Source organism: Tachysurus vachellii, chromosome 25 (assembly GCF_030014155.1).
Source record: "Tachysurus vachellii isolate PV-2020 chromosome 25, HZAU_Pvac_v1, whole genome shotgun sequence".
Taxonomy (NCBI): Eukaryota; Metazoa; Chordata; class Actinopteri; order Siluriformes; family Bagridae; genus Tachysurus; species Tachysurus vachellii.
The window spans coordinates 12,898,239-12,913,162 of record NC_083484.1 but is presented as its reverse complement, the minus strand read 5'-3'; the positions used below and the strand labels follow the sequence as shown (position 1 = coordinate 12,913,162).

General features: G+C 34.9%; 1 protein-coding gene across 1 annotated transcript; it reads left to right on the top strand.

Annotated features, from left to right (window-relative positions):
* Positions 1–9,948: 9,948 nt before the first annotated feature.
* Positions 9,949–14,277, top strand: LOC132840209 (E3 ubiquitin-protein ligase TRIM35-like). The gene is made up of 6 exons (XM_060861696.1): positions 9,949–10,341; positions 10,448–10,543; positions 12,232–12,462; positions 12,945–12,967; positions 13,376–13,494; positions 13,706–14,277. Exons 1-6 carry the CDS (start codon positions 9,955–9,957, stop codon positions 14,251–14,253), a joined length of 1,404 nt encoding a protein of 467 aa, XP_060717679.1. The 5' UTR covers positions 9,949–9,954; the 3' UTR covers positions 14,254–14,277.
* The last annotated feature ends 647 nt before the right edge of the window (positions 14,278–14,924 follow it).

Sequence of the window (14,924 nt, the reverse complement as noted above, 5' to 3'; positions counted from 1 at the left end):
GTATGTACAATATTTGAAAGAAATTTAAATTTAAATTGATTTTTCATTATCCACATATTGTATTCAAAACACTATATATATATATATATATATATATATATATATATATATATATATATATATATATATATATATATATAAAACATAAATAATATATATATAAATAATATAAAGTTAAAATTAACACAAAATTTAAGACTGTAAACAAAACATAAATAATATATATATATATATATATTATTTATGTTTTGTTTACTGTCTTAATTTATGTGTAAGTTAAATTATGTTTAACTTTCCAGAGATGTGACAACTTTAAATTTCCAGTACTAATCTAAAAGAATGAATTAGAATGACAAGTGAATGTCAAGTCCAATGTCAAGTACATATACTGAATAAAAACAACAGGGACTTCACTATTGAGCTGTATACAATTAGAATTATTCTTATGTTTTTGGGTGTTTTTTTGGGGTTTAGCTTTTATTTTGTATTTTTGCTTCCTTGAAACATGAATCAGGTGCAGATACATATTTCGGCATTACAACTTTACTAGACTGTAAAAACAAAGATATTTTAAGAAGTGAGAATGTCTCATATGTCAAATTTACCCCACATTTTCTAATTACTATGAGATTACCGCAAAATGAAAAGAAAAAAATTGGGGAATAGGAGAAAGAACCCCTAGAGGTTTGTGGAGGAAGCACAAGTATCTTTAATAGAAGTGTAAATATTTAATTAATTATTATATTTTTATATTAATTATTATATTTAAATATAATAATTTAATTTAAATATAAATATAACAGTTAAATAAATTTAAAAAAATACAGGATACGGGTGTACTTGTATAAAAATCAACAATCAAAAGAAGACTCAACCAGAGTAAATACAACGTGTTTAACATAAATTAGTAAGCATTAAAAAGACCAGATTTTACAAAGTTTGCTAAGACCTTCTAGAAAACCCGGTAACATTCTAGAACAAAATCCAATGGACAAATGAAACTAAGATCACCTTTTCACATGTCCAAGTCACTGTGTCCTGTTTCATCCTTATGAGCACTCTCATACGGTACATGTTCCTGGGTTTTGGTGTCTTATGGTCAAGCTTTTTTTGATGTGTTTGTTGCCATGTTTGCCATATTCCCGTTCTTAGCCTGTATGTATTAGCTGTTTTGTTTGTCTTTTTTTGACAGTTTTAGTTGTCTTTTTGCACTACGCACAGAAAAAAGTCTGCACCTGCATCCATTTTTGACAGGTCACCTGGACATCTCCTAAGTCTCCAACTGAGCAGAACTGGACTGCTTGTTAAATTTGTATTTAATTGTTATTTTAAACATATTTGACTGCTTGAATGCATAATACTTTTGTTGACCATGTTTTGATGATTTATTGAGATGATTTATTATTAACATATTTCTAGTAAATGCATCGAAAGCTTATTTATTTGAGGGTGTCTGTTGACTTAAGCGATGTTAAACAGCTTTGGGTGTCAACTGAATAAAGTACTCAAATAATTGCCTTTAGCAAAGGAAAGGCAATGTGAGTTTAAGTATTAGTCACAGTAACAGTTTGTATTAGTGTGAGAAACTTTAAGAACGGTTAGTTATTAGATAAATAAACCACATGTCTTTATATATGTTCTCAACACATCTTGAAGCCAATAGACAGCAGTGTATGAATGTACAGTGTCTACATTTGATTGATAACATGATCGTTATATTTTCACGTTTCTTTTTTTCACATAAATAATTCAGTTTTATTTTTCACAGGATAGATTTGTCTGCATGTGGTTAAATTTTCAAACACATCTGTTCATTTTCACACATCTGATTTACTTACACGAATGATTCTTTATGATTATGTTAGTTTTTATACATTTATTCATTCTTTACACCACTTATAATCCTGTTGGTTTGCACGGAACCAGGAGCCTATCCCAGGAGACTCGGTGCACAATGCAGGGACACCTTGGACAGAATGCCAGTCTATCGCAAGGCACAATCAACACTATGGACAATTTAGAGTGGCCTTTGGACTTGGAGAGGAAGCCAGAGTACCCAGAGGAATCCCCAGAGGCACAGGAAGAACTGGTAAACTCCACACACACACACACACACACACACACACACACACACACACACACACAGTGGTGTTGTGAATCGACCCCCCAAAGCAAGATGTGCTAAGTCATCACCAGATTTGGATATACGAAGACTCAAATGAAACTGGAAAGTCTATTATTATTATTATTATTATTATTATTATTATTATTATTATTATTCAATACATTGTGGTAGACAAATATGAATAATAATAGCTTGTCTAAATTCACTTTATGGCCAAATGTTTGTGGACATCTCAGCATCATTGTATTGCAGAGGTTTGTTCCCCTTTTACTCTTATAATAAACCACATATATACTGTTCATGATGGTGAGGTGTTCACATACACGTGTTTTGGTCACATAGTGTACACTTTTAGCTGTATTTCTGCAGCCTGGTCCTGTGCCCAACTGAGCTAAATGTGGAATGATTTAGGTTTAGGTTTAGAATTATGGTTACTTCCACATTTTCTGGATCTATGCCACTCATTTGTAGCTGTACCACCTGGTTCTTGGCTGCAGAGATCCTGTCTTTCTCTATTCCACGTTCCATCCTTGCGATTTCTATTGATGATACAGTTTAAACACCATACACACTGCTTATTAGAAGCCAAATGGAAATGAGTCAAGAGATGAGCAGTTAATGTTCAGACTAGAAATTTGATGATTTATTAATCAAATGTTTCTCTGAACTGCAGAATTTGCCAAGCAGTTAGAAGTTATGGTAAAAAACAAAACAAACAAAAAAAAAAACACTACTAGAGAGACAAAAAAATAATAAATATGCTTCCAGAACACAGAAAGTGTAAGTTGTTTGAAACACTAAAATATATCAAATAAAGTCAAATAAACCCTTCTTTATTTTAATAGATATGTTTTTCCCCTAAACATGTTACACTGTTTGTTTGAACGATCCTTTATTTGTCCATGTACCGATTATTTATTTAGAGACATATAAAGATATCTAAGATATTGTCAGTTATCTTATTTAAATAAAATCTTATTTGCCTGTTTGGTGATGTTAAACAGATGTGAGTGTCAGCTGACTAAGATAATCAAATAATTCCCCTTAGCAAGGGAAAGGCAATATGAGTTTAGGATTAGTAATAGTAACAAAAAAATTTTACTGTGTAATAAAATAAAACGAACAGCCAATTATAATGTTATTACTGTTAGCTTAGTGACATAACACTAAGCTAACAAACCACATGACGTTATGTATCGTAGTCATCACACCTAGAAGTCGGTTGACTACAGGGTCAAGAGGTGAAAGTGAGAGCTGCTAGCAGGTAAAATTATGATTAAGGACTTATGGTCAAAAAGATTTTAGTTCCAGTTTAAAAATTCATTCATTCATTCATCTTCTACCGCTTATCCGAACTACCTCGGGTCACGGGGAGCCTGTGCCTATCTCAGGCGTCATTGGGCATCAAGGCAGGATACACCCTGGATGGAGTGCCAACCCATCGCAGGGCACACACACACTCTCATTCACTCACGCAATCACACACTAGGGACAATTTTCCAGAGATGCCAATCAACCTACCATGCATGTCTTTGGACCGGGGGAGGAAACCGGAGTACCCGGAGGAAACCCCCGAGGCACGGGGAGAACATGCAAACTCCACACACACAAGGCGGAATCGAACCCCCAACCCTGGAGGTGTGAGGCAAACGTGCTAACCACTAAGCCACCGTGCCCCCCCATATGCAGTTAATTAAATGTAAATTAGATGTTCATTGTTCACAGAATATCAGAGGTATCTAGAAATGTACCAGCTCAAGCTTCATGAGGATGCGGACATTCAAAGACGAGATGCAGACTAAATGTGGTCTTTGAAAACAACAACCTCCTCATCGATACACAAATGGTCTTTACTATAACAACTGTAAAAATTTATGACAGCAGCCCAAACAGGGATAGTCATTAAAGTAAGTGAAGTCAAATTAGTGTGGTATATAAACAGACATATTGCTCGCAAGATGAACAATAAGGTCATCTTAGTCTACAGCAGTGAATGATACCAGAATGTTCCTACTACAATGCCACCTGTAGTGTCTTTTCTATCCACTGAGAGGAGACATTGAGGCCAGTTATGTGTTATGTTAGATTAGATTAGATTAGATTAGATTAGATTAGATTAGATTAGATTAGATTAGATTAGATTAGATTCAACTTTATAGTCACTGTGCAAGGTACATGTACAGAGCCAATGTAATACAGTTAGCATCTAACCAGAAGTGCATAGATAGCTTATTTACAAGTGGCAGTGTAATAAATAAGGGTATGAGGTTATACAGAAGGTGTAGTAATATGTACATATAACTGAATAAGGGTACATATAGTGTGGTTTTTATATAAGTATGATACAGTATGAAGTGGTAAGACAGATATAGCTGTACAAAAGGAATGTATATATATATATATATATACTGTATATATATATATACACACACACACAGAATAAACAGAATAAATATGGATGGACATACAGAAGTGTAATGATAGTTTTTGGGTGGAGCAAGGATGCATGGTTTTAAAGTGGTTCCAAATAGTGCAAAACACAGAAGAAAAGTGACAGTGCAGTGGTGATTGTTAACACCATATCAGCTGTTCAGTGCAGAAACAGCCACCGGAAAGAAGCTATTTTTCAGTCTATTTGTTCTGGCTCTGAGACAACGATAGCGTCTGCCCGATGGGAGAAGTGTAAACAGTCCGTGGTTGGGGTGAGAGAGATCTTTGATGATGCCCCTCGCCCTTTGCAAACAGTGTTTTTTGAAAATGTTCCCCAAGGTGGGTAGTTCAATACCAATGATTTGTTGGACGGTTTTCACCACCCTCTGACAGCGGTACACAGTCACAGCGGTAAAAGTCCTCCAGTTTTTACAGAAATGATATGTTATAGGTTCATTCATATAGAATATAAACCAAAATCATTTGATAAGGTGCAGTTAAAAATTGGTTGATAAAATTGACTGGATGATAATACAATAGTAACCGTTTGGAATATTGCACATAAATATCAGGTGCAGTGGTGGATTACAATCCACTCAATCATGTCCCCCAGTGGGTTCTTAAACTGGACATGTCTACGGTGTAATAAATGGAGAGTAGTGAAAATGGACAAAGTCAACTGAAGTCAAATCACCTAAATTTTCATATCATTCACTATAGACTTGGCAAAAAAGACATCAGAACTGACAGTGTTGGATTAGTGACCGACTGCTTCGCTGTTCTTAAGCTATAGAAATAAATGTAACATTTATGGACTGCTTAGTTCCTCTCACAGCCTCAGAATCAGGGAAGTGAGTAATAAGATCTTTCCAGGAACCAGTTATCTCCTGTAAGATGGAGCTAAATACCAAAGCCTTCCCTGGCTTTATAAATAATTAAGAACTCTTACATTTTTTTCTTATTCCAATTTTGTGCTCAACTTATGTGTAAGCACAATCTACTGTTGGGACCATGACTAATGATTTTTTTAATAGTTCTGGCTTCAAGCTGATTATAGTAGCTACTGTAAGTTAGATGAATTTGATATGGAGGCTTAAACTAGCTAAGTAACAGAATATTAGAATTAAGTGGTTAAATTGCACTAATTAGCAAAACTTTGGAGTTAGGATGTTATAAGTATCTAGCAAAAAAAAATAAAAATTAGCTTTGCTAATTCTGAGCTGGAAAAGTTGGAAATAAACACACAACCCACAATTTTGTTGGGGAAAAAAAGTTTAACAAAGACAAATGCGGAATCAGGTGGCATGTGTGGATAACGTGAAAGAATGGGCCAGGATGAGTAAATGTGTATGCATAAAGATGGACCAGTGAGTGTGTATGCATAAAGATGGACCAGCGAGTGTGTATTCATAAAGATGGACCAGTGAGTGTGTATGCATAAAGATGGACCAGTGAGTGTGTATGCATAAAGATGGACCAGTGAGTGTGTATGCATAAAGATGGACCAGTGAGTGTGTATGCATAAAGATGGACCAGTGAGTGTGTATGCATAAAGATGGACCAGTGAGTGTGTATGCATAAAGATGCTCCACCAGTGCTGTTAGGTCAAAAGCTATGCAGGCCAGCAGAAGATGGTAACCTGGGGGGGTGGGGTGTGTGTGTGTGTGTGTGTGGGGGGGGGGGGGGGGTTATTGTTTATATTTTAGATTGTTTTAATAATTTAAATTTAATTGTATTTAAACATGCCTTCAAAATAAAATACAGTTACACCAAAAAATGAATATAAAGTGATTTAACATTTTAACTCACTACAACGCTAAATCAATGAGAACCCTGAGCTTGTTTCTTTGCAACGAGACGGTTCCATCTGGGGTAATAGGAGACAATGACACCCGAAGTGTGTTGCTTATGTCCAGTCTATTCCGTTGTTTTGTTTTGGTTGCTGTCACTGCAGAAAACCCGCTTCACACAGATAGGATGTCGGAAATGGCAATAGGGATTTAAGTGCTGTGGTGGCAATCTCAGGGTATTCCGCCATGACTTTAATCCAGAACACCGGCAGAGATTCTAACTTTCTAACGACGTCTGTTTCGTAATCATTTTTGCTAATTTGTGGGTTAAATTTGAGCAAACACAATACACACGTACACCAAGTACTGTTAAACATGAGAAAGTACCGGTGAACAGAGAGAAGAGCGATACACACAGACCTTCTCTCCACCAAAGATACAACGCCACTGCCGCTTGCAGCCGCTCAGCTCCAGACGTCACCTAAAACCGCCCCGATATTTTGCACATGCGCGGTATTGGTGCGGCTTTAGGTGACGTCTCTCAGCTCCCGGTTAATAACCTCTCGTCCATGGAAAGTCGCAAAAAACCCGAGAGAAATACACCACAGTAAATAAAATGGAAATAATTTAATGTTCATTGGGCGGCCCGGTACCTATTGACCCACGGACCGGTACCGGTCCGCGGCCCAGGGGTTGGGGACCACTGCTTTATAGAATTAGAAATATAGTACATGAACACACACACATCCGCACACACACACACACAAATTTCAGTCTCCCTAGTTTAGGAAGACAAAAGGAAAGTTAAAGCCAGAGGAGTGTGTTTTCACTCGTTATTCAAAACAGTACATTTCCCTCATACCAGCTCTTCCTAATAACACACACACACACACACACACACACATAAATTCACACACATCTGAGTAGGTGAAAGTGAACACAAAAAGCAGCCAGATATATCAGTATAATCAGCATAATCAGTAAACTGTGCAAAAATAATAAATAAAAGATAAAATTAATAATTAAACATGATAAAAATATCAAAAATTGTAGAAAGGCTCACTCAGAAAGGTGGTCGCAGTCTAAAGCGAGAACTGGGGAAAAGGATGCTAGGGAGTTGTTTATTCAATCCGATTCAATTTATTTGTCTGGCACTTTTAACAATAGAAACAGAATAAAATTGAAAAGTTTAACATCAACAGGTTTGCATACCAAAGAAGGAACAAAAGAATATAACGATAGGGAGAAGTCGTTAAGCAGAAAACATGATAGGAATTAAAAGAGGGAACTGAAAACGCAATGTAAAGAGAATTCTGAAAATTTTTTACATAATGGGGAATTTTTTAGGCAGGAAGCACTTAAAGATTGGTGCTGGAGAAACATCCCATAGACATGGTATAAGTGCATGGAGTTTTTCAGAGCAAGATTAGATCATTCTTGGACGTCTTGATGAACTGATCTCGGATTGATTGCTGTTTTGGCAATAAACTCTATTTTTTTCTCATCAACGGCTCTTGTGAAAAATGGGATGATGTTTGAGAGTAATAAAAAGAAATTTATTATTGGAATATGTAGCAACATCCAAATTAGCTTTAGGCAATCCGGTAGTATCAGTATTAGACCCTTTAAAATATAAGTCTGGAGCCTATACTGTAAATTGTTGCTTTTATGCCTTTTACTGATTTTATGCTATTTCAGGTAAACACTTCAGGCCCATGATTAGCTTAATGCACCCCTTTATGGAGCATATTGTTTCAGTTTTACTAAGGAAAATAATCTTAACTTTATCCCTGTTGATTTAAGAAGAAAATGAAGTTAAAGTTTTTGTTATAAACTAACCTTCATGTCCGTGTTCAGAAGTAATGTACAGAGTCATCAGCTTTCTGTGTTCGGATGAGAATTTTGACTGTTAGCAATTTTATGCAAACTCATTTATTTGCTGAATTTAAAAATGAAAATGAAGCTTAATATACATATGCAGTTAATTAAATGTAAATTAGATGTTCATTGTTCACAGAATATCAGAGGTATCTAGAAATGTACCAGCTCAAGCTTCATGAGGATGCGGACATTCAAAGACGAGATGCGACTAAATGTGGTCTTTGAAAACAACAACCTCCTCATCGATACACAAATGGTCTTTACTATAACAACTGTAAAAATTTATGACAGCAGCCCAAACAGGGATAGTCATTAAAGTAAGTGAAGTCAAATTAGTGTGGTGTATAAACAGACATATTGCTCGCAAGATGAACAATAAGGTCATCTTAGTCTACAGCAGTGAATGATTCCAGAATGTTCCTACTACAATGCCACCTGTAGTGTCTTTTCTATCCACTGAGAGGAGACATTGAGGCCAGTTATGTGTTATGTTAGATTAGATTAGATTAGATTAGATTAGATTAGATTAGATTAGATTAGATTAGATTAGATTAGATTAGATTCAACTTTATAGTCACTGTGCAAGGTACATGTACAGAGCCAATGTAATACAGTTAGCATCTAACCAGAAGTGCATAGATAGCTTATTTACAAGTGGCAGTGTAATAAATAAGGGTATGAGGTTATACAGAAGGTGTAGTAATATGTACATATAACTGAATAAGGGTACATATAGTGTGGTTTTTATATAAGTATGATACAGTATGAAGTGGTATGAATCTTAACTTTATCCCTGTCGATTTAAGAAGAAAACGAGTTTTTGTTATAAACTAACCTTCATGTCCGTGTTCAGAAGTAATGTACAGAGTCATCAGCTTTCTGTGTACAGTTGAGAATTTTGACCGTTAGCAATTTATGCAAACTCATTTATTTGCTGAATTTAAAAATGAAAATGAAGCTTAATATACTTATGCAGTTAATTAAATGTAAATTAGATGTTCATTGTTCACAGAATGTCAGAGGTATCTAGAAATGTACCAGCTCAAGCTTCATGAGGATGCGGACATTCAAAGACGAGATGCGACTAAATGTGGTCTTTGAAAACAACAACCTCCTCATCGATACACAATTATCGGACTGTATCTGACTGTAGAAAGGACATTATTCATAATAACACCCTCTGGTGTTTATAACAGTTTATAATCACACCCTCTAGTGTCACCCAAATGAGGATGAGGTTCACTTTTGAGTCTGGTTCCTCTCAAGGTTTCTTCCTCTTCCATCTAATGGAGTTTTTCCTCACCACAGTCACCTCAGGCTTGGACATTATGGATAAATATAAACACATTTAAATATATCTAATATTAATATTAATCTTTGTATAATATTAAACTTTTTGTACTTTCCTTATGTTCTGTAAAGCTGCTTTGAGACAACGTCCATTTTTAACAGTGCTATACATATAAATTTGAATTGAATTGAATATAAAGTCTACTTTTTGAATAGCTTGCTAATAATTATAAGAAGAATAAGAAGAAAAAAGCAAAAGAAGAAGAAAAATTGCTCCCTGTATTCTCGTTCTCTTAAACTCTTTTCAGGTCTACTGACTCAATTCCCTCCACCCTCTTCTGGTGTAAGGGTGAAAAAGGAAGTAAAGACCACATAATTCAGCATATCAATGGTTGAATACTTTTCTTGCCAAGTTGGTGACTTGAACAAAGAGGGAGAATGTCAGCTGAAGAGGATCTCTGCTGTCCGGTATGTTATGACATCTTCAAAGATCCTGTTGTCCTGTCATGTTGCCACAGCGTCTGTAAAGCTTGTCTGGAAGAATTCTGGAAAACGAAGGAACGTCGTGAGTGTCCACTGTGCAAAGTGCTGAATCTAAACGACCCCGAATGTAACTCCGTTTTGAAGAGTCTGTGTGAGGCTTACTTAGAGGAATACAGTCAGAGATATGCAGCGGGCTCGAAACAACACTGCAGAGTACACGGCGAAAAACTTAAACTCTTCTGTCTGGAAGACAAACAGGCTGTATGTCAGATTTGCCAAATGTCTTCACAGCACCACAACCACGAATGCTACCCCATAGAAGAGGCAGCAGATCACTTTAGGGTAAGTGTTCAAGTGTAGTGTTCACGTTACATACAAAGTACAATAATGTGTATATTTACCTTATATATTTATCCTATGTGTTTGTGAATATGTGTATTTTTAACAGATGGAACTCAAAACTGAACTAAAGCCCTTTCAGGAAACATTGGACTGCTTTAGTCAAGTGAAACAGTCTTACCACAAAGCCACAGCACACATTAAGGTGAGAATTTGTTTTATAATTATTTTATATAAAGATTTTATCCAAAAAACACACTTTAATTGATGTTTTATTATATTTCTTTAATATTAATCATATTATTCACAATGGTCAATATGCATCCAGAACATTTTATCATCTTTACTTGTGTAAAATATGCACATATGCTAATTGATGGTCAACATCGTGGGTATTTAATTAAAATTAAAATTAAAAGGAACTACTAACAGCTAAACGACAGAATAGTGACAGCAGGTATCTCTAAATTCCTAATAAAAGACAATTATTTAGTGGTTAGGTTTTTTTTTTTTTATCTGTTCATCATGGTACCACTTTATACAGTACACATTTGTTTTAAATTTGCCGTATTGAGAATAAGTGCATACTTCTCATCCAGTCCTCTTTAGAAGTTAGAAATGAATTAAAATGAAAAACTCTTCTTATCTACACTCTGGTTCAGTGAGATGGACCTCTAAAGTACTTTCTATCAAGCTGATGATGAACACGATGTACTTTGAATAGTGAATCGAGTGAATAGTGAAGTTGAATGGTTAATAAAATAAGGGTTATCAAAATAGGAAATTGGTTGAAAATGTGCAGAATGGAGTTTTCTATAAATTCTTATTTGATTAAAATGAACTGCAGATACAAAGTACAGTTCTATGGTAGCATCTTGCTGTTGCAAGGCACACTACTGTTGTCACAGTCCGAGGAAAATCACACAGTATTGTGATTATACAAGCAAAGCTAAAACTTTGTAAAAAATGAGAACTTTACTCTCAGATCCTATGCGACTCCGAACACGTGTTAAAAAGCTGACGCACTTGATGGATAAGTTAAAATCCATACATGCAGATACATACAGACTGCTGGTATTTAAGAATAAGATGTAAATATGTGGCATTCTACAAGTGCTAAAGATTTTTGATGTTTTCTGATTAGATTAGATCAGATCTACTCTATATTTTACTGAACAGTAATTTAAAAACAATTCTCGATTTGGTAAATATTTAACATGCATTTACTGATTGAATTATCGTTACATATTTTTTGTTTAGATTTTTAAATTGTAGCGTATTTAAATAGTCATTTCAAAAATAAAAGTCCTAAAATTTAAAGTGAAGGTGTAGGTAAATATTAATAAAGTCTGCATCAGTTTCTGAATTTGAAATAAAAATAAAATAAATCAAATTAAAATGGAACTGCTTTAGGATCAAGCTTTTTTTTATTTTTTTATTTTTTTATTTTAGGATTATTAGCAGAGCTGTTTTGGTAAAAATATTGATTGATTTTAAACAATAAAGTTGCTTTTAATCCAGATCCTGAGGCAAAGGCTTGAATTAATATCTGTCTATATTTAGCTGCCTACAAGCCAGCATTGGTTTACTGACCTATTTTGTGTTTGCCATATAAACCATAAAAGAATAGAAACCAAATACTGGTGCATGGTAGCAGGGTCTCTGTGACACTACAATGTCTCACTACAATGATGAAAACATTTTATTCCTTGACATAAAAAAGCATTATGTTGAAAAAATATCCATCATCTTTATCAATACAGTACACAGTATTTCTTTAACCTGTATTTCTTGGAATAATGTATTTGGTGTTCTTCATGTAGCAGATGCTGCCAATTTTAACTACTTAAATGTTTAAATTCCTTTCACCAATTTCACGTCTTCTTTATGCAGAGGCAGACCCTGCGCACAGAGCAGCAGATTAGGGATGAGTTTAAGAAGCTCTACCAGTTTCTACGAATTGAAGAAGCAGACAGGTTGCTTGCGCTGCGAAAAGAAGAGAAGGAGAAGACTCAGTTGATAGAGAAGAAGCTTGAGGAGATCGACAGAGAGATGTCATCTCTTTTAAAACTTATCAGAATCATAGAAGAAGATATGTGGACTGAAGATCTGTTATTCATACAGGTAAATTCTCCCATGTTTTGACATTTCTAGCCAGATTGCTACACGTTTCAAAACGTCTCGTCTTTCGTAGTGGAACGTTTTAAACAAAACAGCAAGTCCTGAACAGAAAACTAATAGTCTTTCAGTATTTCTTTTCATTTAACAAATTTGACTTTGTTTTATTGCAGTGAGTTTTTTATGCTTGACTGATACAAATAAAAGCATTTTATTTTTTCATTTCCGGTGCTACTTAGGACTGTTATAATTGGTAATGAACATGAACGCAAGAACCAGAAAGCTCACTGTGGCTTATATCCCACAGAGAACTGAACAGTGAAATGAGTCTTTCGTGTTTCTTGTGTAGGACACTGAAGTGTCTAATCCACTGCTTTTCTCATTAGCTGAAGAAAACAATGAGAAAAATGTAATTTAATTTAATTGCTGGCTATAAAATGTTTGACCTAATTTGAAGAAAACCTGCAAAAAATGTTTTTTTTTCACAGAGCTTTGAGACCTCATTGACAAGGTGAGTCATTTCCTGCTTCTATCTCCTATTTGGTTTTGCGGTACATCGTTTCTGATAACAAATTAGTTCTCAAATGACACGGGAGAGCTTGTATGAAAAGTTGAAAAGATACCAACTAAAAATTTCCAGTTAGTTGTCTAAAAGTGAAATCTTTTTTAATCAACACGTCCCACACTAAAATACCACAGGTAGTGAAAATTCAGTACTATGTCTGGTCAGCTGTGCCAAATTCATCCAGATTTAATCCCATGCTGTGAATTTTTTAGTAACTATACTAAAACTAATTGGTGTTAATTTTAAGTGGTTGTAGTTATGAAGGCTCATGCTTAGTGGTTGAAGTTTCTCAATAAAATAGTTCGCATGAGGTTCATTTGGAAACACGGCATCTAGTTCTCCTCTGTGTTGTAGAGCTAAGTGCTCCTTACAGGATCCAGAGATGATCTCAGGAACATTGATTGATGAAGCGACTCACCTGGGCAACCTGGCATACAGAGCATGGGTGAAAATGAAGGACATTGTGCAGTACAGTGAGTTAAACATCTACTTATTATATTTAATTGAATGAATGGGAGTTATGTTTTCCTTGACACTGCAAAAACAGAGTTATTTAAATATTTATGAGGGAAAATGGATCGTTGTGACTAGCATTTCTGCCATCCTGTTACAGAAACTATGGCTATTTATAATCATATATGCATCCAATCTCATCTACCTTTTCTGTCTATGGTATATCATTAGATCCCATCATTCTGGATCCCAACACTGCACACAAGTCTCTTACACTGTCAGAAGATCTCACCAGCGCGACATTTAATGAAACCCAAGACATGACGCACCTTCCTGATAACCCAGAACGGTTCAAATCGAGTGTGTGTGTCCTCGGTTCTGAGGGTTTTGCCTTAGGGAACCACTGCTGGGACGTTGAGGTTGGGGATAGGAGTTTGTGGGAGGTGGGAATAACGACAGAGTCTAACCCAAAAAATGCATGCCTGTTTTATAATAGTGTGTGGAGTGTGGAGAGTAATTTTGGGTTTTACACTCGGTCTCCTGCTCGGCCAAAGTCTCCGTTCTCTGCTGAGGGAGGACTCGAGAGAATCAGAATCCACTTAGACTGCGAAAGGGGACAGGTGTCCTTCTCTGACCCGCTCAATGACACAGAAATAAAAACCTTCAATTACACATTTACTGAGAAAGTGTATCCATTTTTCTGGTGTCATAATAAGAGTTCACCTGTTAAGATTTTACCTATGACTATTTTACCCAGGACAGTTCTTGAAACTGAATGAGAAATTTAAGATCTGTCTGAAGGCCCTAAATTATATGTTTATAAAGTGTTGAGCATGTGTTAAACATATGTTTAAAGTGTTAAACATATCTCTATACCCTGATAAATCATATGTTAACGATTTTTGGTGCTTTTATTATATTTTATATATATTTATATATGGTTATGTTTATTTCACATTGTATTATTTTATTCTAATATATTATATTATATTGGTATGTTTATTTTATTATATTATAATACATTGTATTATTTTAGATATATTTTATACAAGAACACCCCACACCCAACATTTTTGTTTCAATTTAAATGCAGCACATTTGCATATGTTTTCTGTTTTCTTTCCTTTTCCTTCTTTTTTTTTATTTTAAAACATCCTCTTTTTTTCCTTCATGCTTTTTTCCCTTCCAGCATTTTTCTCTCTCCTTGTTTTACAAATGGCTTTTATAATTACATATGTTTCTTGCAAAGCCCTTAAAAGAGATTGTGATCGATCATAATTCAGTTTATCAGCAATTCAATACAGCTTTAAACTTATAATTGTACAATGGAAAAAAGTGTGATGCAGATGAAATTGTGTAAACAATAAATTATATTTTCATTTCATTCTTTAACATCTTGTGTGTCTAATAATAGATGTTCTTATTTTGCTAGTTTTGGGCAGTATATACA